The 27,767-nt window shown below is 65.3% G+C and overlaps 1 protein-coding gene across 4 annotated transcripts; it reads right to left on the bottom strand.

The window, feature by feature from the left end:
• Positions 1-464: 464 nt before the first annotated feature.
• On the bottom strand, positions 465-22,818 carry SBK1 (SH3 domain binding kinase 1). Of its 4 annotated transcripts, XM_064520508.1 has the most exons (5): positions 16,768-16,848; positions 15,376-15,536; positions 5,364-5,566; positions 4,685-4,887; positions 465-3,844 (listed from the first exon to the last, which is right to left on the bottom strand). In XM_064520508.1, exons 3-5 carry the CDS (start codon positions 5,557-5,559, stop codon positions 3,056-3,058), a joined length of 1,188 nt encoding a protein of 395 aa, XP_064376578.1. In that variant the 5' UTR covers positions 5,560-5,566; positions 15,376-15,536; positions 16,768-16,848; the 3' UTR covers positions 465-3,055. The 4 variants fall into 4 exon arrangements, with proteins under 4 accessions (XP_064376578.1, XP_025962263.1, XP_064376577.1 ...); XM_026106478.2 differs by lacking the exons at positions 15,376-15,536; positions 16,768-16,848 and adding an exon at positions 22,715-22,818; XM_064520507.1 differs by lacking the exon at positions 15,376-15,536 and having other exon boundaries at positions 16,768-16,881.
• Between the last annotated feature and the right edge of the window lie 4,949 nt (positions 22,819-27,767).

Raw genomic sequence — 27,767 nt, 5'->3', positions numbered from 1 at the left:
GAGCTCAGCACCGTGTCACACGGAGCCCAGTGCCTGGAGCGAGACCCGGCCTCAGTTTCCCCGGGTGAGCACAGGGTGCCTGGGGCAGCTGGTGCATCACCCACGCAGCTGGACAGACGTGAGCGGGGCGCGCAGCTCGCTGCGCAGCCATGCGCCGTGGGTGCTCGTCCCTGCCAGCCCTGCAGGGGCTCGGCCATGGGGCGCTGCCCCAGCTCGGGGGCAGAGCTGGTGCCAAGCCCAGCTTTCCTGGCAAAGGCGCTGCAGGCCAAAGCCAGCTGCTTTCGCAGCTTTGCAGATGCCAAGGTATGAAGGAAACCCCAAATATTTGACATATTCAGGCAGCTCAAACTGTGCAAAGAAACACGTCGGAGCGCCTTTTCCTGAAAAGAGATCCCAGCTTTCTCCAACGAAGGCTTGTTTTTAGACAAAGGATTCCCCCCCGCCCCGGGGGAAGCACCACCGCGTTTGCAACACAAGCATCACTTTTGTTTTATTTAAAAAAAAAAGTCTTCACTGCCATTGAGATTTTTTTTTGCTTTTATAACGATATTTTTTGTTATTTTTTGTCTTTTTTCACGTTTTTAGTTGTTTTTTTCCTTTTCAACAGTGACAAACTGAGGTAACGTCTGTGACACTACAACCTCTCCTACAGGAAGAAGGTCCGAAACCCGACAGCCGAGGGGATTTAAAATAAACACCCGACAACCTACCAACACAGCGACCTCAATGGAAACGAAAATCACACCCACGCGCACACCCCTGTAAGGGACAAACTGACCAGAAAAGTAAAAATAACCCTTCTAGGTGGTGGTCGGAATTCCTTATCTACATTATTGCACGAAAGATCGAGGACATTGAGGGACCTAAGGCAAAAAGGAGAAAAATCGCGCCTAACATCTCTAAATCTGTGCAGTGCTACTTCTAAAAAAAAGACCTTAGCCCTGGCACCCCAGAGCACGACGGGTGACACCGACGGAGGGGCGGGCGAGTGCCCGGCGGGCACAGCGGGACGGGGCGAGGGGAGGGCGACGTGGAGGAGGGACGGAGGCAGTGACGCCGGGGCCCGTGCCGGCGGTGCAGCTCCGGGGCCAGGTGCCCGGCTCAGTGCAGCCGGGGCCATGGCGATGGTCGCCCGGCGGCCCGCAGAGTGGTGCACGGTCGCAGCCCGCGGCCGCGCGGGAGTCACGCTGGCCTGCTGCCGAGTCCCTGCCGGCGGCCCTGCGGCCGGGGCGGGGGGTCCGGCGAGGCCCCCACCTGCCGTGTGTCTGCTGTGTAAACTGCTGTTGCTTCTTGATAGCGTTATAGCCCTTTGTGCGGTAATTTGTGGGTCCGGAGGGGAGAGGGGTGCCAGCAGGGAGGTTTGTGCCGACCCCAAGTGCTCGGTGTTACGGGGCCGCCAGCGGCTCCTGCCACCGCAGCCCTGCCTCGGCCAGCCTGGCGGCCCGGCCCGGCTCAGGGGCGCTGAGCAGCGCTGCCGCCTCGCCGCCCCAGGGCAGCGGGGGCCGCCTCCGCCCGGGGGTCCAGGGAGGGGGTGACAGCAAGGGTGGGGAGATGGGGACAGCTTGGGAGATGCGGGGGACCTTGGGAGGCCACTCAAAGCCCCCTCCCTTGCCCCCGAGGTTGTGCAGGAGCTTCCAGGCCTGCCCTGGAGATGTGGCTACCACCGCGGTTTCTAGTCACCCTGTACATGAAAGTCTGCAAATCCGCCCAGGCCTTACAGCTCCGACCGCGTCCTCCGCAGAGGCCCGGGGCACAGCAGCTCTGGGCTTCGCTGCTGGCCGCTGGCTCCCGGGTGTCCCGCCGGGTCGGGATACCTCGAGCCATGCTGAGCTCCAGGCCACGCTGCCCGCAGCCCCCGCCACGGGGCCGGCTGCCCCAAACCCCCGCCGCCTGGCACCGCGGCCACCAAAAGCCCTCCGAGCTCCTACGGCCGTGAGGAGCCCCTAGGCCCTAGTGTGGAGACGACCAGTCCCTCTGGCTGCCGCCATCCCTGCTTTTGGGCCAGTGCCCGGCTCTCCTGTGGGGTGGGGGCACGGGGGACAGTGAGGTGCCAGCCGGGTGCAGCTGGCTGACGCACAAAGACACACAACATATTGACGCTTGCTACATCGATGGCTGCCAGCGCTCGGCCGCCGGGCGGGCAGAGCCTCCCGCGCGGGGAGCCGGCCTGGGGTGAGGGGAGCCGGGGCGGCCGGGCCGGGTGCTACCGCGGCCAGGCTTAGTGCCCGCCTCACCCTCCCCTCGCGGGGCAGGGGTGAAACCACCGCGCGCTCGAGCCTCTCCAAAGGCCTCCTCCACGGACTGGGGTCATTAGCCTTCCTTCGCGCCCGGCACGCCGCCAGCCGGGCCGGCCATCGCAGGGCACGCCGGCAGGCAGGGCCTGCCCTGGGCCCTCCCCTGTCCTCGGCCTGCCCCGCTCTCGGGGGCGGCAGCAAGGGCAGGGCTCCCTCCCTGGGGGTGCCAGGGCCTCAGGCGACCCGTGAACCTGCCCACGTGGCCCCCCCGCCTCCCCCCACCCCAGCTCGCCTCCCCTGCTCATTATTGTTATTATTATTATTAATTATTATTATTACTCGGTGAGCCGTCCCCACGCCGCCGCGGAGAGGAACTCGGCCCAGCCCTCCTCGGCGGGAGGGCCGGAATCGCAGGGTCGCGTGGCCACGGCCTTCCCGGCCCGGCAGGGGACGGGAGCAGCGAGCGTCCTCCCCGGCAGGCGCCCGGTGCCCCGTGGCCGGGCTCCCCGCGCCGCCCACGGCCCGGCCTCGCCTGCGGCGGCTGGAGGGATCAGCATCCTCAGTGCTGCCGAGTGCAACCAGTTTCGTTTTTTTTCCTCTTTTGTGTTTTTTTCCTTTTTTTCTTTTTTTCTTTTTTTTTCTTTTTTTGCTTTGGGAGACACGAATCCCGGTCCCTTCTCCTACCGTAACCAAAAATGAAACCCTGGGCCATCCCTCTCCCCGCGGGCAGGGCGAAGGGACAGGCTGACATCATATCCGCAGGCCGCCCAGAGCGGAGCCGCGCCGCGCCGTGAGGGAGCCGCGTGCCGCCCCCGGCGCCGTCAGACACAGATCTCTATTGCTGTGGCCAGGACCATCTGCCCTTTGCCTTTGTCCTGACGTCCGTCTGTCCTGCTCGCCGTCCCTGGGGAGGAGGCGCCCGGCTCGGAGCCGGAGAGCCGGGGGCCGCTCCCCTCGGTCAGGATGGTCCTCTTGAGCGGCGTGGGGGTGCAGGAGCTGGGCGTCTCGTGGCGGTGGGGGCCGGCCGCCAGCTTGTCTCCGGCGTGCTTGCGGGAGCGGTAGGAGGGCCGGCGGCGCACCTCGGACATCAGGTCGTACTTGATGAAGTAGAAGACCTCTTTGATGGGGCAGCGCTTCTCGGGGTCGAGGGCCAACAGGCGCTGGAACATGCGCAGGGCGTTGTCCGTGAAGCGGCGCCACTGCGAGGGCAGCCCCGCCAAGCGCCCCTTCTGCCACCGCACAAACTCCTCGAAGAAGGTGTCTGAGGCCGAGGCCGCCTCCCAGGGGAAGTTGCCGGTGAGGACGCAGAAGATGAGCACCCCGAAAGCCCACACGTCGATGCTGGTGTCCACGGTGAAGCCCTCGGCCCGGCCGGCCTGGCACACCTCGGGCGCCGTGTAGGGGATGGTGCCGCTGATGCGCTTGACCCGGCAGCCCACCTTGCGGGTCATGCCGAAGTCGGCCAGTTTGACGCGGCGGCAGTCGCGGTCGAAGAGCAGCACGTTCTCCGGCTTGATGTCGCGGTGCACCAGGTTCTTGCTGTGCATGTAGTCCAGGGCCAGGCCCAGCTGCTGCACGCACCGTTTCACCATGTCCTCGGGGAGCCCCACCTGCGGGTGGTGGGACACGGAGCGCGTTAGCCAGCACCCTGCCACCACGATCCCCCAGCTCCCGGGAGCCCAGCGGTGGCTATCGAGGCCACTGGCCCTTTGCTCTGGGCAGGAGGAGCTGGGGGAGCCACTTCTGGCCTCTTTAACCCCCATTTCTCTCCTCAGCTTCATGAGCAACAGCCCCCCCCCAGTAGGGACAGCCCATGAGCGGGGACCGTGTCCCCCCGGCAGGGTCAGGGCCATAAGGGGCAGGCAGCACACCATGGGACCGGGGTACCTGCGCCCCTGTGCCACGGGCATCCCACGGGCTCCCCCCGCGTGCTCTGAGCCCACCTCCGCCCTGCGCCACCCTGCCAGCTGACACTGCATAATCGTACTTCCTTTTATTCCTTTTGCATTAAGATTTCATTACACTTCCAATTCAATTAGGTCTGATTTTCTTTGGGTGTTCTCTCTGTATCTCTCCTTCTCGCTCTGGCTTTTTTCCTCGTTCAATTTTCCAGCCTGCCTCTTCTTCCTTGCCCTGCCTCTTTCAAGGGAAGGAGAGATTCCTGGCCAGAAACACCCCATTGCACCCTGCAGCAGGGCTAAGCCACCGCGAGACGTGGTTATGGGTCGTGGGCCCGTCTCTGGGTGCTGGAGCTCCAGTTGGGGCTGGCCATGCAGTGCTGCATCACCTCCTGCAAAGGCTCCCGGCGGCACCGAGGCAGGCTTGGAGGGGGGGCTCAGCGCCTTTACCCCACGCCCAGGCTTGGCACCTCCAGAGCTCTGCACCCTGGGGATACTGAGCCCTTGTGCCCAGCCAGAGACCCCAAAATGCCTCAAGCAGCAGGCTCTCACCTGAGGCGGGATGATGTCGAAGAGGTCCCCGCCGGGGGCATACTCCTGAGCAAAGACGTAGCAGTCCTCCGTCTCGAAGACCACGTCAAAGACTTTGATGATGAAGGGGCTGGAGGAAAGCGTGTTGGTGATGCTGAACTCGCGCAGGAAGTTCTTCAGCTTCGTCTTGCTCTTGTTCACAAACTTCAGGGCCATCTTAGTGCCTGCAGTGGGGAGAGGGCCGGCATGGGTTTCAGTGCCCAGGCTCTGCCCAGGGCACCGCTGAGAGGTGAAGGTGTCTGCCCTGGGCACCCCCGGGGATGGGAGCTGACACGCAACTCACAGAATCACAGAAGGGTTGAGGTTGGAAGGGACCTCTGGAGGTCATCTAGTCCAACCCCTCTACTGAAGCATGGTCACCTAGAGCACGTTGCCCAGGACCCTGTCCAGACAGCTTCTGAATATCTCCAAGGATGGAGACTCCACAACCTCTCTGGGCAACCCGTTCCAGTGCTCGGTCACCCTGCCGAACTGGGGAGCGGTAAACCCACAGAGCTGGGTGCAATCCCTCCACGTCCAGCGAGGGAGCACAAAGCACCGCGACCGCGGCTGCTGCACTGGCCCAACACAGCGCAGGCAGGCAGGCAGCCTCCTCCCCACTCCCTCCTCCGCGCGCCACGGCCGCGTCCCCGCGCCTCACCTGTGCTTTTGTGGGACACCAGGTCCACCTTGCCGTAGGTGCCCTTGCCGAGCTCGCGGATGAGGTCGTAGTGCTTGTTGATGTCGGTGCCCGAGAGGGTGCGGATGGCCAGCGACTGCATGTCCTCGGTGATGAGGGGCACCCCGCAGCAGGCCAGCTTGCGCGACGGCTCCTGCTCAATCGAACCCGCACTCATGGTTGTGCTGCAAGGCAGAGACATGTCATGACCACTGCGGGGGACATAAGGACAACATGTCCCCAGAGCGCCCCTCGCACATGCCAGGCACCAACGGGCCGGGCATCATGGCTGAACATGGACCTTGGGCACGTGGCCCTCTGAGGCTGAGGGGAGTCATCGGGCAAAGCAGTACGCGAGGGTGTAGGGCACAGCAGAGCCATGCCGCCGCTCACACCGATTATCGCCAGGAGGGCAGGGGTGGGCGCACACATGCACACGCACACACACGCCCACCCCCACCCACCATTTCCTCAGCCCTGCTGCGTTCCCAGCAACCGCCCGGGATGGGAGCAGAGGCTGGTAGGTGCCGGGGAGCTCCCGGCACCGTGCACGCCATGCACACTTGGCAGAGCAAATTCCCCTCCCGGCGTTTGCTCTGCAGCCCGCGCAGGGACGGAGCGCAGCGCCCGGGAGCACGGGGCATGCTCAGGGTGCTGGGGTAACGGGGGGCAGCCCCACAGCACCCACCACTCTGCCGGGGGGGGGAAGCTGCGGCGCTGCAGTTCATCACTCCATTATATAACTTCGAATATCTATCGGCACCGGCTCTTTCGGCTCTGCCCTACCAAAGGGCTGATCTCGCTGATGCAGAGGGCATCAGCAGAGCCAGCAGCACACACAAAACCCACTGATGGTCCTCGTTCATGACAAACCACCCGCGCTTCTCCCTTTTGGATTTTTTTTTTTGCCCTTGGAAGCCAAAGCGGATCTGGTTCTCGGGGCCGAGCCCCAGCTCCCACTTGCAGATGCTTCCCAACGGGGCAGGTGGGTGAGCGCAGATGTGCCAGGCCCGAGAGCGGCTCTGACAGCCAGGCGATCGCGGCACACAAAGGCCGAGCCGACGGAGCCTGGGGAGCCTTTGCACAGCGGCAAGTGCAAGATGAAAAGCAGCCAGCGTGCAGAGTCTTAAATAGCAAAACACCCTGCTGTGCCAGGAGGTTTCATTCAGAGGAAGCGAGGCGCAGGATGGAGCCGGACCGCGCTGAGCCGCCTCCCGCAGTCGCAAGCCCCTGCCCTGCAATCGCGCCTGCTCCTCGAGGAGCGCAGCGAGCCGCCCCAGGAGCACGGCGAGCTCCTTCCCCCGTCCTGCCCGGGTCCACACGCAAGGGCAAAGCCCAGCGAGGTACCAAACTGGCCCCCCACGTCGCCGGCCGCGCTGCCCCCGCGAGCCGCCCCGACACAACGCAGAGAGCGGTCGCGCCACGGTGCCCCGCGCCCAGCCCCAGCCCAGCGCCGATCTGCAGCACAGCAGGTTACGATGCAGAACTGTATTTCCTCTCAAGGAGATTAGTGCCCGCGCACGCACACACGCTGCTGCCCCAGAAACGCAGCAGCGCTGGGGGAGGTTAGCACAAGACTCGCTCGCATCCGCTCGCTCAGGTCTGCTTGCAGCACGTGCAACGCGGTGAGGAGGGGAGCTCCGGGCTCCCGTGCATCCGCTATGGCTTCTACAGGCTTCTCCCTCCTGAGCCTCCGAGCAGAAGCGCAGGGACCACAGCACAAAGAGAGCCGAGCTTAGACTCACCCACCATGCCGGAGCTGCAGCAAAGCCACGCCAGGATCCCCTCGGACTTGGCTCAGGGAGCCGGGCTGCTTTCCGTCATCCCACAAGAGCATGTAGCCAGCGGCTGCTCCTCCTCTGACCTGTCCCGCCGTCCAGGCGCGTGCACAAAGCAGAGCAAAACTGTCCGGTGCCGGCTCACGCCGCACTCGGCACCGGCACGAGCGCTTACTGGAGGCACCCTGGAGAAACGAGCCCCGAAAAGCTGGTGGAAATGCGAGTGCTCAGTGCTGCGGCGATGTATGCAAAGAACGTATCTTCCCCGAAGAAGATGACTGCTTTTTATTTTGTAACAGATTGACAAAAATCATGGGATAACAGCAGAGCGGGAGCCGTTATATATTTAGACTTTTAATGTGGCGTCTCACCCAAAAAAAAAGAAAACCCACACTCAAAATTAATTCCCCTTGCCTCAGCTACAAGCAGCGCCCCGCCGCTAGGAACGGCGCCGGGACCGAGCCGAGAGCTCTGCTACTGGAGCGAAAGCCGGCAGCGCGAGCAGAGGCCGGGAGCTCGGCTTCGGTGGCCGCGTTGGGCTGAGCGGCAGGCGAGGGGCTCATCCCGCAGCTGCGCTGCAGGCGTGCGGCTCAGGGCTCCCGCGCGGGCGGTCGCGGCCGGTAAACCTTCGGCAAGCCTCGGAGCAGGCTGCGGAAGAGGCGGCTGGTTGCAGGAGGCTCTGCGGGCTGAGCGCCGCCGCGGCGCAGCTCTGCCCTGGCCAGGAGGGACGCCGAGGCAGAGAGGGACCGCGGGTGATGCCACCGGCGCGCCAGCGAAGAGGAGGGTATCCAGCAGATAGGAGCTAGAGCAACGAAATTAAGGAACACTTGAGCTAAACCCCAGCACGCATAAAAACCTGGGGGGGAAGAGGTGGAGCCCCGTGTGCTTGGGACGTTGCAATGCCACGGGCAGACGCGGGGCACAAGCCAGCACTGGCAAGCAGGGCCAGAGCGCTAAAAGGGCTTTTCCATTTCTGGACTCGGTGATAAATCCCAAGTAGGAACCGCCACAGGAACCGCTGCTCTGGCACAAAGCAAACAGTCCATCTGTCTCCAGGAGAAAACAGTGCCAGAGACTTCAAGGAAAGATGCTGAGCACCCGTAAAGCACCTAGCGGGGCGATGCTCTGCCCCAAGGGTGACGTCCTCCTCACCCAGGTGTTTCAGCAGCTCGTGCCCTGAAGCATGAGGCTGGGGAGACCTTCTCACATGTTCTCCGACTAGGGTAAGCCTGAGCTCCAAGCGCCCCTCATTTCTTTAAACCACTAACATTTTGCATGCTGTCTCTCATCCCAGAGTAGATCTCAATTTTATAATTTTTTTTTCCTGGGAAGTTGGGCAGAAAATAGAAAAGGAACTCAAACATCATGATGTTCCAAAAATGTATCAGCTTGACTCATAAGATCTTCAAAGCAGCTCATCTCCATAGTGTTTTATTGGCCTTCCTAAAGAGAAGCACCATTTTAGTGTCTTGTTATTGGAGGTGGAGGTGGATTAGTGCAGAAGCAAAGTGGATGCATGACTAAAAACAGCTCCCAGTATCCCACAAGAAGAATTATGTCTACACTTGAATTTACAATCATGCTTGTCAATGTCTGTTAATTAACCTGTGTTGAAATACAATTATTCAAGTCAGCAAAGCTTTTTTTTTTTTTTTTTTTAATGCCTGTGGGATAGAGGAGAGCGGAAATGGAAGGGCTGCCTACTGTTTAAAAGATCTCTCTAAGTCAGGGAGTATTTGCTTTTTCCCTTGGCTAAATCTGGCTTCAGCTCCCTCCTGCTCATTGAGTTTTTCTGGGCTGTTTTGCAGAAAGCTCCTTTCTGATTTTGCACACGTGTGACCGGAATAGAAAAATGGTCCCATCAAAAATGAGCATCCTTTGCCACACGCGGGTGCAACGTCTCCCGTGCTTCCAGCCCTCTGTTTTTGCCTTTTCTCTTTGCTGATGGGGCAGCACCTGCTTTTGCAACAGCCTTCCAGAGACCCATGCCATGCCACCGGCCGCCGAGCCTGCGCGCGCTCTCCCGCCCGCGGGGCCCGGGCACCCCAGGCTCCCCGCTGCAGCGCTTTGTTCTCCAGCGGTTTTCTGGCCCCAGCGCCCGGCTGAAGTAAATGCAATGTCACAAGGCAGCCAGGAGCAGAGCGGAGCGGAAAAAATCCCCCCGCCGCAGCCTTCTGCTCGAGTTTGCCAATGCACTGAGATGGAAACACACTGCAGGAGATACTCGGATTAGATAAAATTCCTCAGAAACCCAGAGGAGGCTCCAGCAGAGCCTCGCAGAGAGCCAGGGCGAGGCGGTGGCATGGGGGGGGGCCCGGGCAGCCCCCTGGGCAGGGACCCTCGGCTCCCACGCCCGGGGCGCCCACGGGGTGCTGCCAGGGGCCCGGGTACCACTGCCAGCTCCGGGACAGGCCACCAGCTCCGGCCAGGCTTGCCGTTTCCCAGGCCCCGCTCAGCCGCCCGGGTTTAATCCCATTTCAGAACCATTGCAAAAGAGAAGGGCTTTATCCCAAATAATTTTTTTTTGCTCCAGGTTTCTTCTCCGAGGAGCCTTTACAAGCATTTGTTCTTGTTCCAGACCAGAAATCTCTCCAAGATGCTCTGACCTTTCTCTGCCCAGCTCTGACAGGAGCCATAAAAAGAGCTCGGAGAGGGAGCAGGGAGGGAAGGGCAGAGGCTGCCGAGCGCGGGCCGGCCCCCGCGGCAGGCGGACGGAGACGCCGACCTTCAGCTCTGCAGCCAGGGCTCGGCCATGGGCCGCTCTGGCCGGCCCACCGCAGCGACGGGGCGCGACGGGGGCTCCTGCCTCCCGGTAAACGCTCACAGCGGGAACAGAGAGCGTGGAAAGCAAGCGGCAGGCAGATATCGGGTGGACGGGGGTTTTGACATCCCCAGCCTCCTCCCTTTCTTCGGAGGCAGGGTGACGCTGGGAGGTGGGAGCGGGCTGTGCTCCCGCAGCGCCCAGCCTGAGCGGCTCGCCCAGCAAACCAAGGGATGCCGAAGGCCCCGGCTGTCTCGGTTGCCATGTTGTAGGCAGCAAACCGGGGAAAACACCAAATCCGCGCAGGGTACAGCCCTTGGGAAGGAGGGTCCCCAGACCGCTTGCCACAGCATTCCCGTTACCGCAGGGTCATTATAACCCATCCCACCCTGCTGTCATCCCGACCTGAAATAGCGTCACGATTACCAGGACCACAGAGCCAATGCCATCCCGGGGGGAAGGAGAAAAAAAAGAGAAAAAAAGAAACTTTCCACCTGGCTCTCTACAACCACGAACGCCGCGGGACACGGGAAGCCCGTTCCGCCCAAGAAGGGGAGCCAACGCCACGAGCCGGGGACGCCTGCGGCCCGGCTTTGCAGGGAATAAATCGGTGAGCAGCCTCAGCTTGGAGGAAGCCGCCACGTCCCCAAGTTTTTCCCCTACTATTCAGCCGAAAATTGTTCTCTGTTTAAGCTCGAGGAGCATTTATCTCATTGAGGAAGAAGGATAATCCACCCACTTCTTCCTCGCTCCGCGTATTTATAGACAGGCGCTCCGTCGCCCGTCAGCGGCTGCCTCCCCTCTCCCCACAGCTCCCCGGGCTCCGGGATGGCGCCGGCGGCGCGAGGCCGTGGGCAAGGCGCCCCGCGGCCGGCACAGCGGCAGGATTCCCCGGCCCGGCACGGCCGCCGCGCGGCACAGCACGGCACGCTGCCCCTCTCGGCGCAAGGAGCCCGAGAAGTAATTGGCAACTCATTAACGGCAAATCGAGGAGAGCAGAGGCTGCGGGAGGAGAGCTGCCCCCGGCGCCCGGCCGAGGGCCGGTGCTGCTGAAGTGGCTGCTTGGAAATTAAGAGAGGAAGGAAGGAAAAAAAAAAAACCCTCCAGCCACAGGCGGAGAACTAGAGGTCAGGAAAACAACCCAGTTATTAAATGGAGTGAGAGGATTTGGGGCCGAGCCCGATGGTTGGATCGCCGCAGCACGGCGGCGCGCCAAAACGCCCGGCGGCTCGCGGCGTCCCCCTGCCCGCGACCGCAGAGGGGCCACGGCAGGAGAAGAGAGAGGCAGGAACGCAGCCGGGGCTCGCGGCCTCCCAGCCGGCCGGACGCAGGACGGGGGCAGAGGCGGATCCGGCCTGGCTCCAGCTCCAGGCTGCTCCGGGGCAAGGAGGAAAGGGAAGAGGAAGGGGAAAAAACACAAAACAAAACAAAAAAGCTTAAAACACCCCCCTGGGCCAGAGCTATTGTTGGAGTCTGTACAGAGACAGTTTTCCCTTCACAGAGGGGGAGAAACTAAAAACACCGGGCAGCGGGGCCAGGGCGAAGCACCCGCTGCTGTACCCAGCCTGGCCGCAGCACGTGGGTTTTGCAGAGCTTTGGGGGTTTTTCCCCGCACCCAAATCCTCCGGGTGTTCGTTAATTGTGGCAGAAATGAAATTAGCTACTAGCGGCAGCAGGGAGCCCTCCGCCGTTCCCCGGCGCTTCGGGAGATCCTCCGCGCGCAGGGCAGGTCACCGCGTCCTCGTTTCCAGCCGGAGGAAACTGAGGCACAAAGGACGGAAGCGGCTGCCGGGGCCGCGCGGTGCAGCCGGGAATACAAGCGGCCACCCCGGTTCTGCCCCTGCAAGGAGCTGCTGCCCCGTCGGGCTCCACCTGCACGGGCCTGGGAGAAACCCTGCCCCGGGGCAGCCCCGGGGTGGGATTGATGCTGAACCCTCCAGAAACGCGCCGCAGCACCACGGGGAGCCTGACCGATGCCTCTGCCCTCAGTAGCTGCAGGAGCTCCAGAGGAGACACCACCACCACCTCCTCCTGGCTTTGATGGAGGAGCTGCTGCAGACTGCTGCGGCTCTTCACGGGCTGCATCCTGAAGCCAAGAGAGGGCTCGTGCTGGGAGTCTCAGCCTCCCTCTCCATCGCTCGTCCTCCAAGCCATCCTCCAAGCTTTCAGGTCACCAGCTGGCCACCGCTCAGCTCTGCCTCGCCGCCTGCCCCAGGGACTTCCAGAGCCCGTTTTGGGAGGGAACGAAGCTAAGGGGAGACCAGGCAGCCAACCCAGGCACGTGCCCTCGCCGTCTGCTAGGGCACCGGGTCCGCAGCCACGGGCACGAGCCCGGAGCGCAAGGCGCCCGCTTCCCGCGGACCACCAGCAGGAGGGGGGGCCCTCCGCCAACCGGCTTCAAAACCCTTCCGCTCTATATTGCTTTTAACTACAAGCTGAGCTGTCAAAGTCATTTGAGGGCAAGCGCTGAGCTCTCCGGCTCGGGAACAGGCAGTGAGACCTAGAAACCATTTTGCGTCGCTCCGCGCTCAGTGCAGCCGGGGAGCGCGGGCTGGGCGAAGCTGGCGGCGACCTGGGCGCTTTGCACCCTCCGGCGACGGAGGGCAGGAGACGGCTCTGGAAAAAAAGAGCCGCGGCAGCACAACCGCTGCGCGAATTTGCCAGCCTAGTGGGACGCGCTGCCAGCGGCCGGCCGGCGACCTTGAGCAGCCCGCGCGGTCCCAGCGCCCCGCACGTGCCCCCAGCCCTCGTGAAAACTGCTGGACCGACAAACCCGGCAACGGGAACCGAAGCAGGAGCAGCCCGGAGAGCAGGAAAGGTGCCGGCAGGCCCGTGCTCCTGCGGGCACGCCGACGCCGAGGGGGGCGGCAGGCGCCGTCCGCGCTGCCCTGGGGGCTCTCGTGCCGCCCCGAGCGGAGGCGGCTGGGTGAAACCAGCCCGGGCAGAGCGGCCCGAGGTCGCCGGCGATGCACACGCCCCCGGCCATCGGGGCAGAGCTTGCGCCAGCAGAGCCGGGCGCCAAGGACCGGCCTCCCCGGACAGAGCGAATTGAAAGCGGATGTGGGAACGGGATGGGGTGCAGCCATGGTGCTACCAAAACCCTCTCCCAAGGCGCCACGGGAGTCCAAAGGAAGCAGCGTGAAGCAGCTCCTGCTCCCCAGGGCCGAGCTCATCCCGGGAGGGAAGGGGGAGCAGCAGGACGCCTTGCCGGGCTGCCTCTGGCCCCGGGCCCAGCCCCGATGCGACCATCCTACCCAGCATTTTCGTTTCTGCCCACGCGGCAGCGTGGTACAGACGGGGAGACCGAGGCACGCGAAGGCACGGCCAGGGCAGCGCCCAGCACTGGCCACGGCACCCCGCTTTTAACCTCTGCCGCCTCCCCCCGACGGCGCCCGTCCGACCCCGTTAGGAGACTTATCTCCCGTCCTCGCGGCGCCGTCGGGATCACAGTGCCGGAGCGGCGGCATCAGCGCCGCTTCCCGGGGGAGCCGCCAAGCCAGCAGCCGCAGCGGGTCCCCAAAGGCGCCTTTGCCAGCGAGGCCGCCTCGTCTCCACGGGCAGGGCACGAGGCTGGGCAGCGCCTGGGCACTCGGTCCGGCAGGGTAACGGCCCTGCTCCGCCGGGAGCCGTTCCTCGCTCCGCTGGCGAGGGCAGGGGGGAGCTCGCCCCACGCGCGGGAGCCGAGCCGCTCCGCGTGCTTTTGCTGGAGTCAGGGATCTTGCAAGGGAAGGCAGCCACGTGGCTGCAGCCAGAAGCGACTTGCCCAAGGTCACAAAAACGGCCTGTGGCACAACAGGGGACAAGAAAAAAAAAACCCAAACAACATGTCTAAGTGCCCCCGGCTCCAGGCCCCTCCGTTCTCCCTGTGTTGCAACCTGCTGCCGTTCGGGGCTTCCGAGCCGCCACCGACCGCGGCAAACGTGCTGTCTGCCCGCAGCACATCCAGCCCTTCGCCTCGGCCGGACGGTGCGTCCCCGAAACCAGACAGCGACGGCTGCCCAACAGGCTCCCAAGGCCAAAAGCACGCGTGGCCTCACCACGGCCACAGCCAGGAGCCCAGCGGCCCCCGCGAAACCCGCCATCGGAGCTACCTCGCCGAGCAGCAGCGGCAGCGGAGCCACCCAGACCCGCTCCGAAACCCCTCGGCCACGTCCTGCTCGGCTGGCGGCAGCGTGACGGGTAGCCACAAACCGCTGCGAGGCGGCTGGTCGCGCACAGCACGTGGGAAGCCATCAGCGACCGTAGACGGGCAGCATTCTGGGCACGGTCCGTCTAACCGCGCATCCCGCAGCTCAGAGGAAGGAGCCACCACCACCCAGAGAGGCAACGGATGACGCAGCGCTTCGTCTTCTTGCTTCTCGCAGAGCAGTATTTCTCCCTCGCCCCTAACTAGGACCACCGCTGGCCTGAGCATTTTGGGCAAACGGCCTTGAAAATCCTGAACAGCGTCACAACGTGCCCATGACCCTGCCAGGGAGGGAAGCCAGAGGCGCGTCTCCCCCGCGTCGAGAGGCAGCAGCAACAGCTTCACCAAATGGCGCGAGAAGCCGGCGGCGCTGCCAGAACCGGAACCCGACTGCTCTGGGCCCCGTCGCGGCCCACGGCTGGCCCCTCCGCCGCAGCGCCTCGGTGCTTCGGAGTCGTGCTCCCCTTGACGATCCCGTGGCAGGGAGCGTCCCGGCTCCCCCACGAAACACCGCGTCTTTCAACCATCTTCCAGGAGTTGCATGACTTCCCAGCGCTCCCAGCTCAGGGGCCCCGGGGCGCGCAGAGGAGAGCGGGGACCCCTCCGTCGCTCCTCCGCAGACGTCTGCACGGGGTCCCCGAACTCCCCATCGCCCAGGGTCTCTCGGAGCCGCTTCTTGCCCGCGCCAACGCGGATGGCCGGGTGTCAAACGTGAAATCAGGACGGGCTCCCCCGGCGGCAAGGAACGCGCAGGAGCGCCCGCACTCCCAGCTGGGAGCCGGCTCCCTCCTCCAGAAGGCATCGCAGCTGCGGGGCAGAGTCCGGCCCCGTTACGCCCATCCGTAGATCCCCTTGGCGAGGAATCCGTCCCTCCTCAGCCGTGACAAGCTGCTTCAGCCTTTCAGCCCCGTGGCTCGGGTCTCGCCGACGGCCTCTCCGGGAAATTTTGGGCAGAACAAGTGAACGGCCGTCCCTGCTCCCTGCCCAGACAGCTCCCGCGCAGGGCGCGCGGCAGCGAGACGCCTCCTTTCTCCCGGGAAGCCGCCCCTCTCCTCTCCCGCGACAGCCCTCTCGGTGCCCTGAGCGCTGCTCGCCTGCAGCTTTTGTTCCCGTTTTCCCTGCCCTCGTTTCCAAGCTTGGGATTTAGCGTGGCACCTTTTCTTTTTTTTAAAAAAAGAAAGAACAAATCCAGATGATAGGACGTTGGCTGCCTTTCAGCGCGCTGCCTTCCCAGGCTTTTCACGATCAATGGCAGAGCTTTGTTAGTACCTCGGCTACTCCATCCGCCAGCTCCTCCCGCGTTCTCCGCGCCTCGCCGCTGGCACCGGGGATTTATGATTACTTCATTGTTTGATTGGTTTTCATCAGCCTGTCATCATCTCCCTCCCAAAACTCTTCCATCAGCGCCGGCAGCATCTCGCCTTTGGGATCTGCAAAGACAAACGGCGCGAGAGGCACCCGGCCGGCCCCGGCCCCGATGCGGCACCCGGGCTCCTGGGCTCTTCTCGGGGCCCGCCGTGCGGCCGGGGCTCCTTTCCGTAACGGCCCGGCGCCTTGCGCTGCGGCAACGTGGCCGTGCGGGGACGCCTCTCCCAGCCCCGCCGCTGCCGGCGGTCCGAGCGGAGCCCGCGGGTGCCCTGCGCCCTCTGAGGCGCTCGTGGGGGCTGGGGGGTCTCGCCCGCCCCGGGCGCTGCCTGGCGCCAGCTTCGCACCCGCTCGCCTGGCCGGGGCGGGTCAGGCACAGCCACGAACATCCAGCAAATATCCCGGGCGCCCCGCTCCGAGGCTTCGCCCAGCGGGTGGGCACGTCGCCCCCAGCGCCGAGGGGCGCGGAGAGCAGCGCGGAGAGCAGCGCCCCGGCCTCCGCCGCGGCCTCGGACCCTCCCACCGGCCCCGGGCTGCGGCAGGGCGCCCGGCACCCCTCGCCCGCACCAGGACCACGCACGGCCAGGCCGGGCGGCTAATGGGGGTCGCAGCTCCTCCGCCTGCATCGGGGCACGGACGCCCTGCCAGCGGGCTCCTGGCAGCCTCCTGCCCGCGTTTCTCTCTTTTTTCCTCTCAGTTCTCCCTGCCTTTCCCGGCGCTCCCGAGGCACCGGCTGCCGCCCCGCAGCCCATCTCGGCGTCGCCTCCTTCGCGGCCCTCGATCCGTCGCGCCGGGGCCGAAGCCGTCCCGGCCGCAGCCCCCGGCCCGCAGCGCGCCGCGGGCGGCGACAACAAAAGCCCCCGGCGCCGCCGCGCCCCCCCCGGCGCCGCTGCCCCGGGGCCGCCTGGTGCGGGCACGGCCGGGCCGCTGCCCCCGGCGCCCAGCAGCCGCCCCAGCCCCGGGCCGAGCCCGGTGCAGCCCCGCGCGGGGCCGCGCCCGCCGCAAGGCCGCCCGGCGCGCGGGCTCCGGCGCAGCCCGCCCCGGGGAGCGGCGCCGCGGCACCGGGGGGCCCGTCCGACGCCCCCGCCCGGCTTCGGGGTTTTTTTCTTTCCCCCCCCCGTTTTTAAATCGCCCTTTCCCACGGCTCGCCGCGGCGCCCCGACGGCGGGCAGCGCCGCGCCATGTGCCGGGGCACGGCGGGCGCACAAAGGGCGCGGGCGCGGCGCCGCGGAGGGCAGCGAGGCACCGGCGGCCGCCGCGCCGGGCGCGGGCAGCGCTCCCGCCGCGCCGCCTTACCGGGGGGAGGTGGGGGCGAGCCGCCGCGCCGCGCCCCGTCCTTCGCGGCCGAGCCGCCGCCGCCCTCGCAGGCGCCGCCGCCGCCGCCTGCCCCTCGCCGGGGGCCGGGCCGGGCTGGCCGCGCCGCGCCGCTCCCGCGCCGGCCGCCCCCGCGCCGCCGCCGCCTCCCTGCCCCGGCCCCGCCGCCGGGAGGAGCGGCGCGGCGGCGCGGCGCCCCCAGCCCCCGCCCCGCGCGGGCAGCGCCGCCGCCCCGCCCCGCCCCGCGCCCGCCTCGCGCCGCCGGGCCCTAGCGCCGCCCACCGCCGCCGCCGCCGCCAGCAGCGGCGCCGCGGCGCCCCCTGCAGCCCCCCCCGCCTCCCCCCGCCCCGCGCGGGCAGCGCCGCCGCCCCGCGCCCGCCCCGCGCCGCCGGGCCCTAGCGCCGCCCGCCCGCCCCGCCGCCAGGGGGAGCGCCGTCGCGCGTAGCCCCGGCGGGGTGCGGCGGTCCCTGCGTGCCCTCCTGGGGCCTCCCGCCCCCACCTCTTGTCGCCTCCCTTCTTATCCTTGGGTCCGGGCAGGAACCTGTTGTTGCCCCAGGCCAGGCTCCTGCCGCCCCCGCGCGGCGCCCTGCTCGTGGGCACGGCCCGTCGCGGAGCTCGGGGAGGCGGCCCTGAGCATCAGCCGGCTCTTGGACCCCCCTCCAGGCCCCCGCCCTGGAGACTCTTTCGAGCAGGTCCCAGCAGAAGCCGGGGTGTCCTCTCCCGAAGTCCAGGGTTGTGATCCTGCTTTTTGTCCTGCTCCCTCCTCTCGGGATGCTGAAACCCCGCCATCGCGTGGCTGCGGCAGCCAAGGCCGCCCCGACCTTCACGTGCCCCAGCAGCCCTTGCTCGACTGTGAGTACAGATACACCCTCTCTCCTGCCAGACCCGTCCCGGCGGGGCAGCCTGGGCCCCCTGCACAAGCCAGTGCTGCAGGACCCCCCTGGAAGACGTGGCCATCGCCATCTTCTCACGCGGCTGCAGCTGGCGCGCCCGGGTGCCATCGTTGCTCGGCACGTGGTGCCCAGCGTTGCCACGCGTGGCTTGAGCCCGGCTGGGTGGCTGCAGCCCTGGTTGCCCTGGGCCAGAGCCAGAAAGCGCTCGGTGCAGCAGAAGCGCTGCACCTGTCCGGGCGGCCGGTGCCGAGTTGGTCGCCGGAGGTCACGGCAGAGCCGGCCTCTGCGGGCTGTTTTTCAAGGATTCAAGTGACGGGATTTTCTTTCCAGAGGAGGCTCTTGCACTGCCTGGATGTGCTGATGGTCCAAGGGCTGGGATTTTCGCACTGCAGGTAGCACTCTCCCTCCGCCCCTGTTTCTCCCCTCCAAAATGCCGTTTCTACCCGGGTGCAAAACGCCGTGGCTTCCCTTCGGCTTGCGCCGGAGGAAGCCAGCGGAGACAGACGCTCAGCCCGGATTCGATTTCAGCTGTGTTAAACGCGTTTACGCGTTTTGGCAACACGTTAAGCAGCTGATGCCAGAGCCTTAAAACGGGAACTCTGGGGCACCTCCAACCCCAGGAGACGGCGTCAGTTCTGCTGCTTGCCGTGCGCGAGGAATCGGAGCAGAGGCAGCGGGTCGGCGTGATGTTCTTCACCCGCAGCATCCCTGGGCAGGTTTATTCTCCCTTTTACAGCATCTTGTTGCCCTCCAGGTTTGGGAGACCTGGAGCACTGTTCAGAGCACGGGCCAGGGTGAGTGTCCACCTGGTGTGACCCTGCGCGCGTCTGTGCAGCTGCGGCATCCACCAACAAGGTGCCGAAGCCCGGCAGAGATGTTTTAATGACCAGCCAGGATTTGCTTGGTGGCTGTATCTGCTCTTTGCGAGGAGGCGCCGAGGATCACGCTCCGGCGCTTCGCTCCCTCCGCTTGCTTTGCCCCTTGGGTCTGCGGTGCACTCGGTCCCTTCGGCCTCGCGGTGCCCCTTTGCTGCCGGGGCCAAGGGCAGCGTAAGCAGGACACTAACCTAGCAGGGATGTGCACCGCGCACGCTGGCGCGAAAATGCATCCGTGAAAATGCATCCATGCCGGGCTTGGGAAGCGTTTTGAGAACAACGGAGAGTTTTGCAAGACTCTTTGGGTACCAAAACGCAGGTGCTTGTGCAAATCAGAGGCGGCCTCTGCACCGCGTCCCGCGCCCCCGGCCGCGAGCACCGCGGAGGGGAAAGCTGCTCGCAGCTAAGCCGTGCGCTCCGCCAAGCGCCCGCGCTGCACGGCGAGCCCGGGGGGCGGCCGAGGAGCCGGCACCACTGACTCACCGCCTCGAGCCGGCAGCTCTGATCCGCTCCCAGTTTAGCGCAGCGAGCAATTAGTCTTTTTATGAATGACTCCAAATGGGGAGGCTGACTCACGTCCTGACACTTCGGGGTAATTTGCTGCCGCACGCTGCTGTGACTCCACCGCCCTTTCTGCGCTTGGCAGCGGGGCCGGGGCACAGCCGGGGCGCAGCCGGCCTCGGGTGCAGGCGAGCGGGAGAGGCAACGGCGGCTGTGCACCCCCGCTCCTGCGGTCCCCCCGGCTGAGCCCCGCAGTTACTGCATCTCGTGACACCGATGCAGAAGACCCTGGCCAGGATCGGGGTGCTTGCACGGAGGGAGAGATCCTCGCTGCATCCAAAGGGAGGGCAGAAATGCCGTCCCTGGGCAGGGACGGAGCCCAGGCGGGCTCCCAGGTCGCCCTGGCTGGGGCGAGCAAAGGTGGCAGGCGCTGGCCCGGGCAGGATGAGTGCCGTGCCACTCCCTGGCACTGCCGCGGCACGTGGGGCAGCCGGGCGAGCTGAGCTGCGCTGGGGGGCGAAAAGCAGGGGGGTGCCGGGGCCGGTTGGATGGGTGCTCTGAGCAGCCGGAGCCGCGTGGCGTTGCGCAGCATCCCCTCACCGAACGCGCGGGCCGTGGGGAACGGCAGCTTCCCAGGCCGGGGCCGGGACGCGTCGAACGGGAGCCGCTACAAACACGTCAGCGTGTCTCCCGCTCGAGGCGAAATGCCGTTTCTCTCCCTGCAGCGAGCGCGGGCCGGGCTGCCGGGCAGCCTGCCCTCGGAGACCTGCCCCGCGCTGCCAGGCAAACGAGACAGGAGCCTGCAAAAATCGCGCCGGCTTTCCCGGCGCTGCCCCCACTGCTGCCGGCGCCCTGCTTGCCCCCCCCAGCTGCGCTGCCCTTCGCCGCCCGGCTTGCCGGTGGCCTCCGCCGCGGCGGTGCTTCGCGCTGCGCCTCTGATCTCGGCTCCGCGTGGGCCTATTTATAGCCGCGGGCTGTTTCTAGGTCAGGCGCGAGAAGCGGCGCTGGGGGAGGCTGCGCGGGGCCGGGGGCACTGCGGCGCGGGGTGCTCGCGCCCCACATACGCCTCCGCCGGGGGCCGGGTGGGCATGGCGCTGGGCGGGCACGGCTTCTTGGAGCGGGTGCCGAGGCCGTGGCCCGGGACGAAGGAGGCAGAAAGTCTCCGGAGCAGCAGGCGCCTCTGAGCTCTCACGGCACCGCGAGAATAATAACAATAACAACAACAGGTCGGGTTTGCATAAAGCTCGTACTCTTCAAAGCGCTCCAAAACCACTAATTAAGATCAGCGAGATGAAAGGAGCCAGATCAAACGGGTTTATCGCCTCGCGCGACCCTGACCGGCGCAGAGCGCCCCAGCTCCCCGCACTCCCCGAGCCTCCCGCGGCGGCGGGGAAGGGAGCCTCCGGGAGTCCTGCAAAAGGAGCACAACGAAAGCCCGGCCGGGGAGCCCAGCGCCGCCCCGTCCAGCGAGCAGGTTGCTTGCGCCTGATACTTGGTGCTTTGAGTTTGGGTCGACAGGCCGCCCCGTCCAGCGCAGCCCGGCGCCTCCGAGAGCCGGCGCCTCTCTCTGCGCCGCGCTGGCGGCGATGCAGCCGGGCTCTTGTGGCCCCAGGAGCCTGCTCGGCCCTGGGTCGGCGGCTGCGCTTGTCCGGGGACGGGGTCCCGAAGCCCAACCCCCCCCCGCCGGGGCTGTGCTCTGGCGGCCGAAGGGTTAAGGCTTCCTCCAGCGCAGGGTTAACGGCCGCTGGCCTCCTTTCGCCGAGGCAGGCTGGACCCTCGGCCGCCGGCATCAGCTGCGCCGGGAATATTAATAGCTCCTGCTATCAAGGTCACAGATCAGATGCAGCCCGCGTGGCGTGCCGCAGTCCTCAGCTGCTGTCCGTCGCAGGGACACGCCGAGCCGAGCCCCCGCCGCCAGGCACCCGCCGCTAACCGTGCCGCGGCACCCCTGCCCGAGCCCCCGCTGCCCGGGCGGTTGTGCTGGCGGCACAGCCCCGGCCTCCTTGGTGCAGGCTCCCGGGTCGGGACCTGCAGCACCGGCTGCCTGAGTCTGCCAGGCAGCCCGAGCCCATCGCAGGCAGCTTGGAGGTAGTGTTGACTCTGGAGCCTAGTGATGACTATTTACTGCTTTGGAGAGCAGCGGAAAAGAAAAAGTACAGGTTTCTTTGGGATGGGTTTCTTTTGAAAAGAAACAGAACTGGGATTGCTGTTACTCCCCTTCATGGGGAGGAGGTGGGATTTGGGGGCAGAGCAGGGTCACGGCACTGTGTCACTCTCTCCTGCTCCAGGTCTGAGTCCTGGGGAAGCAGCAGGCACCGAGTCGCTGCCTTGGGCCGCAATACATCTGTTCTCGCAGCTGCTGCCCGGCAGCACTTCCAGTCCCCTGGACAGCGAGGGACGAGTCCAAAGGGCAAGTGGGAGTCAGCGCGGGGCACTGTGGTGGCAGGCCTGGCTGCCCAGCGCCCAGGCCCCCGGCACCACCAGCACCGCGCAGCCGCCGCGCCGTGCCGCTCGCAGCCCGTTCTCCTGGCACCATCTAGCGAGGGCGAGGAGACCGACACGCTCCCCGCAGCGCAGGCCTGCACGGGGCGCGGGCGGCCAGGTCCCGCCTGGGGCCACGAGCCCCGGCAGAGCCGCTGGCGAGGAGGCTGCGCAGGCCAGCGCGGCGGTGGCCGGCGGTGACGGGCCTGTCCCCCCGGCTGCCGAAAGGCGGCTGTTCGTCTCGCTGAAAGGCGGCTCCCAGGACACGCGCGAGCCCAGCAGCTCGGCCTTGCCAGCCGGTTCCCCTCCGCCGGCCTCCAGATGCAGGCGGGAGCCCCCGAAACGCTGTTTTGGTGTCACGAGGAGGGCTGTGGCACTGTTCTGCAGAGCACCACGCGAGGCCGGGCCTCAGCCCCTCTGCCCCTGCTGAGGGATCAGCCAGGAGCTGGCCCGGGAGCCGGGGAGGGCTGGCGGGATGCTGGTGGCAAGAGCTGCCCCCCGCGGGCAGGAGCCGAGGCTTTGCGGGCGCCAGCAGCCCCCGGCCCGCGGGGACGAGTCCTCCCGGGCTCCCGGCCGCGGCCCGGTGCCGCACGGGAGCAGCTGGGCCGGGCATATGCCGGCATTGGCACCTCGCGTGCCTGCCGGCTGGCGCGCTCGCCTTGGCTGCCGGGGCCGGGAAGGCGGCCGGGAGGAGGGAGCCGCGCCGGGGCCGGGCGGTTGCGCAGGGGCTTCGGAGGCCCTGTCCCCGAGAGCAGCGGGGATCCGCGCTCGGATGAGCAGGATCAGGCCAATCTCTCCACCGGCTCGCAGCCCCGGAGGTGCCATGGTTGTACGACATGGGGCCGTCTCGCGTCTCCCCACCGCCCCGCTGCAAAGCTTGCGGCAGCTGCCGCCCCTGCTGCCATGCCCCTCGCCCCGAAGGCGATGCGGTACCCCGCGGGGGGGCAACGGCCTCCGTCCGGCAGCGCAGGGTCTCCGTCGCGGCCCCGTGGCACCCCGGCAGGATGGGAGACTCCTGCAGGGTCCCTGCCGGTCAGAGCCCCCGGGAGAGGCTGCGCCGGCGGCAGGGGAAGCCTGGGCACGGGAAGGCGGCCGCCATCCCCCGGCCCAGCTCCCACAGCAGCGGTGCAGCGTCCCCAGAGCCAGCGGGCGCCCTGGCAGGGCACAGCATGGACTCACCCGCTCAGGTGCAGGGGCTGGAGCTCCTCTTTCTGGAAGCAGACGAAGCAGAAGGAATCCATGGCTCACCGCCGGCAGCCGCTGCTCCCGGGCGAGGGGGACTCCAGGCCGGGCAGCACCAGGGCGCTGCTGGCATCTTCCCTCCCCTCGCCAGTGCCGCTGATGGCCGGCAAAGACGGAGTCAGGGCGCTCAGGGGCTCCTGCCCGGGGCCGCGGCGCTGCAGCCGTGCCCTGCTCGTGCCCGGCTCTGCCAGCCAGGGGCCGGCCGTGCCCGCGGGCGCTCGGAGCCAGGGATGCTGGGAGCCTCCTCACTGAGGCCGGAGGCAGCGCCCGGCTCTGCCGCGTCCCTCGTCGCCTTCGCCGCGGTGCTGGCCGTGCCCCGCGCCCCCGCGGGTGCCCATCGCCGCGAGCCGGGCCGCGGGCGGCACCGAGCCCTCAGGGGCTGCGGGCAGGGAGCAGCGGCCGGGGCAGCATCGCCCGAGCCGAGGGGGCCGGCAGGGCGGGATGAGCCCCCGGGCGGCTGCGCCAAGCCCTGCGGGCGCTTCAGAGGCCAGAGCAGCCGGCCGCCCCCCGCAGCGCCCGCACCCGGCTCCCGTCCCACGCCCGGCCCCGGCAGGCGGCAGTCACAGGCACGCGGTGCCGCGGCCCTGCCGACACCTGCGGCCCGGCGGAAAGTTTGCGCCGCGCCGGGCGCCGGGGCTGGCGGCGGGCAGGGTCAGGGCCGGGAGCGCAGCGCCAGCCGCCCGCCAAGAAAAGTTGTGGCCCCGGCGCGCTGCGGCTCGGCAGGGCTCGGCGTGCTGGTGGAGCAGCCGGCTCGGTCTGACAGATAAACCAGCGTGCGAGTATTAATAGCTCCCGATTCCTGCGGAGAGGCTGGGAAGTTAACTCCTCGGCTGCCGCAGCCGGCCGGGCACCTCCGGCCTCATCCCAGCATCGATGCGGCGGCGCTCCCCAGCCCCGCCGAGCCGAGACCTGGCAAACTCGCTGCGGCTCCGGAGCAACGCTGGCGCCTGTCCCAGGCGGCCCCTCGGCAGCCCCGTCTCCACGGAGGCGAGCGCGGAGCCCGCGGCACGAGCGAAGCAGCCCGGGCACTGCTCGGGGCAGGAGCTGGCCCCGGTCGCGGGGCGCTGCGACCGGCCGGCCTCGCGGCTGGATCAGGCCGTGCCGCCCAGCTCCCCCTGAACCTGCACCACGAGACAACGGGCCTGTCCTCGGAGGGTGCTTTATCCCAACGCCCGCTTTCCGGCACCTCCGTGAGTGCACCGGGCGGGGGGGACGGCCGCGGGGCCAGGGCAGGGGCAGCCCCAGGCTTGGCCGCCGGGACGGGGCAGCCCGGGGGGGGGGGGTGAGTGCCCCCTTCGCGCCGCACCGATGCGGCCCGGTGGCTGGCAGGGCCCTGTGTCCCCTGGCGCGGGGAGAGGCGCCAGCGCCCGCGGGCAGCTGGGGAAGCCCCTCCGCGCCCGGACCCCCACGATGCCCCCACTGGACCCCCCGTGCAGCGCAGGGGCCCTGGCACCCACCCAGACGCACACTCACCCAGGAGCGCCCCGTGGGGAGCCACAAAAATGTTAAAATTTAATGCGTCGGCTAATGGGCCGGGCGAAGAGGAGCCACGCGGCGGGGAGAAGGGGCTGCTTGCGCCGCGGGGGGCACGCGAGCCCCGGCGGCTCCCAGCCAGCCGAGGGGCCACTTGTGGGGACTTCTGCAGGGCCGTGGGACCCCCTCCACCCCGTGCTGCCCGAAAAAACTGGGAAAATGCCATGCGGGTTCACCTCCGGCGCCTGGCCGCTGGGACCCGGCTCCCTCCCCGGCCGCACTGAGCTCAATAAAAACCCATTAGCTCCCTCGCGGCGCCCGCGGGGCTGCGGGATTGAGCAGCCGGGCGCTAATTCCTGGCTCCGGCGCAGGAGATTGCTGGCGGCCACAGGGCCATGTCGCGAATGGCACTGGCAGCACTGGAAGCGCCGGGGTGGGAGCAGGGGAGGGGGGCGAGCGCAGCACCCCGTCCGGCTTCCCGGGCCCCCGGCGGCTCCTTCGCCGGCACCCTCCGCCGGCCCCGGCACCATGAGGTTCATCCGGCTGATGGAGCTATGGGAAACGCTGCTTCAGGCAGCAATAACGTGTAGTCGCTTTCCTGTGCCGCGTGCTGTCCATCTCCCACCCGGCTGCTCTCCCTGCTCCCCTCCTCAGTGCCCAGTCGCCCACCATTTGGGGCAGCCAGGCTGTTGGAAGGGCTGAATTTCCCAGACGTCCCTCCAAACACACGCAAGCCGATGGAGCGGCGAGGCCCAGCCTCGCCGGTGCCCCTCCGCACGCCCCGTTATCCGGGGGGCTCCTGCCGCCCTTGTCCCGGCCACGTGGGCTTGTCTCGCCGCAGCCCGCAAGCGGCTGCGTTTCTGCCGGCCTTTGGAAGCGGCTCCCGGGTACATAATCTGCAAACAGCCTCGGGGACCTTCGGGGGGAAGCAGCGCTTCGACTTCACCGCATTGCTGCTGCCATTTGGAGGCTAATGTGTTCCCGGAGGAGCCTCGCGCCGGAGCTCTGCTGCGACTTTCCGGTGCATCCTGCTCCGGCAGGAGCAGGGCTAACCAGCCTCCCTTTGCCCTGCCCTCTCCTGGCGCTTCCCAGCAAGGGAAGCAGCCAGCGAGGGCTCTCCGCCTGCTCCGTACCTCCGGGGTTGCAGGCATGGGCATTCGCACGCGGGGCCTTGGACCTGCTGTGTTTTGTAGAGCTTGCTATCCGAGCAAGCCGGCTATTGCCAAGTCACTTAGGAAACACAGGGAGGGGTTGGCGTTTGCCATAAAAAAGGCAACGTTCCCTTGCATGTCACAGTCGCTTTATTGTACAATGCGGCTTAACCCTTCTCTTCCAATCGCTTATATTAGGTAGAAGTGCGGTAAGATCCTCATTTATGTATTACACCCAGAATGAGTTACAGCTCAATTTGCAGTAGGAATAATAAAACGAGATGGAAACATATACCCCGCCAGATCTGAAGTGAAGTATAGACAGCTGCTTGATTGGAATTAGACTTAGACTCGCCCTGAAGGCAAAATCCAAACTGCAAAATTTGAACAAAGCAATTAAATGCAGTGGAAATTTGAATGCATGATTGAGCAGGCTGGAATCAAGGTTGGAGCTGTGTGGGATGCTTTGGTAAAATGGTTTCAAATCAAGTTTCAGTACATTTGTGTGCATGCTTATAATAAAGATAATTAAGGGACAAACCATGCAGTAAGAAATGATTTTCACGAATTCCGTTCCCGTGGTCTCTTAAATTAGCTATTCAGGTCCATGGTATTTCCCTTTCCTCTGCTTTTTAAGATATAAAGTTACTCAAAAAAGCAAAGCTTGGTGTTTTCTCCAATCTCTGAGTACTCACACTTGGGGCTGATTAGGGTGTGGTCTGAATCCTATTTCCTCTCTCTTTAGGAAGCAGAAAATCAGGGGAATGAAGTTAGGGGCCACAAATTAAAATATAGGAGCTGTAGTGATTCAATGTTTAGGGTAACAGTATCTATTTTATTTAGCAAATGGGCTTTCCAGCAATGGGTGGAACCCCAAAAATGGGATGAACAAGGTAAGGGGGGTCTGGGCACAGCAGTGTTCCTGGGACATGGTCCTCCTGATTGCTCCATCAGTGATGCTGGTGAGAGCTGTGGTCTTCACATCCAGTTTTCTCCAAGATCGACAACTCAAATTCCCAGGTGAGGCAGCATGAGACCTTTTATTTCCACAGCAGTGTAAGGCACAAGGATGCTTTTCTGCCCTTGGGGCAGATATTTCTAAACCAGGGCTAAAGGCTTGAGAAGCTCAGAGCATGCCCTCAGCCCCAAATCCTGTACTGAAAGCTGCAGCCTTCCCCCTTGTGTTTCCCACAGGAAATATGTGTGGGGATCATCATTACAAACTCAAGGACTACTGTAGGATTAGGATCTCAGGGAGGCAAGCTCTGTTTATTCAGACCTTTTATGATCACAGGCTGACTCCAGAATGCAGAAGCACAGGAGAAAAGCACCCTGTTAAGATCCAGCCTTTCAGCGCTTTGATGGAAGGTTAAACGTGGCAGCTCTCATCTCCAGGGCTGCCTGCCCTCCAGCAAAAGCAGGCAATGACCCTGTCAGGAATAGAAAGCACAGCAGCTCCAACCTCCCCAGGCTTTCTTCCAGCATCAGAACAGGCAGAGCAGCTATGCACTCATTTTCTCTCCTTCCCAGGTCACGCTTTGTGCCCAGCTGGTTTCTTTCTTTTTTTCTCTTGGTCCCCACCAGCTTGTTTTGTGCCTTCAGTGCACTGAACCCCTTCTGTTCTACACAGGGGAGCTGGATTTGGTTCTGTTTTGTAGGGCTCAAATCACAGGCCCTAGTAATGCAGTGCCAAAAGAAGTGGCCTCAAAGGTAAGGTGTGACCAGAGCTGCGAAGGCAGCACATCTCTGTCGGGCGGGAGGTTTTCCGTGGTCTGAAGCATACACCCCGGAGCACATGTCAACAAACAACTTGTTAGAATAACAAACTGTGATAACAAGATTATCCTTTTAATGGTCACCATGGTAACCTGTCCTCTGAAAATGCAGCTGTGATATCTTGATGTAATGATCACTGAAATAAATGGCGGCTTGAGGCAATTCCAGCCTCTCTTAAAAACACGTGCAAGCGCGGCATGTCGCTTGGCTCAGCTTTGCATTTTGGAGATGTTTGAGAGGTTTTGGAGGCTGTGCTCTGCCTTGCGGTGCATATGGTAATTCATCAGCATGTACCAGCAAACAGGCTGATCTTACGAGCAGCTAGGCAGTGTCGTCTTGGCTGCAGTCTGCAAGCCTCCTGCTGATGCGTTTTCATCTCGGTGAATAAACATGCTTGTTGGGGCCCATCCTGATACCGTGCAAAATCTTGGTCTGAAAAGTGCTGGGGCACCTAAATCGGGTCGTCTTAGGGCTCAGGACTACAGCTCCTTCACGCACATGGGGCTCATCTGCGTTTACTGAACGCAGAGCTGCAGTTCAGCGCCGTGCAGGTGGTCCACCTGGCCCAGGAACAGCATTCCCCGAATCCC

The sequence above is a fragment of the Dromaius novaehollandiae genome, chromosome 14 (genome assembly GCF_036370855.1).
Source record: "Dromaius novaehollandiae isolate bDroNov1 chromosome 14, bDroNov1.hap1, whole genome shotgun sequence".
Taxonomy (NCBI): Eukaryota; Metazoa; Chordata; class Aves; order Casuariiformes; family Dromaiidae; genus Dromaius; species Dromaius novaehollandiae.
The sequence above is the reverse complement of the archived record's forward strand: the minus strand, read 5'-3'. Positions and strand labels throughout refer to the sequence as shown.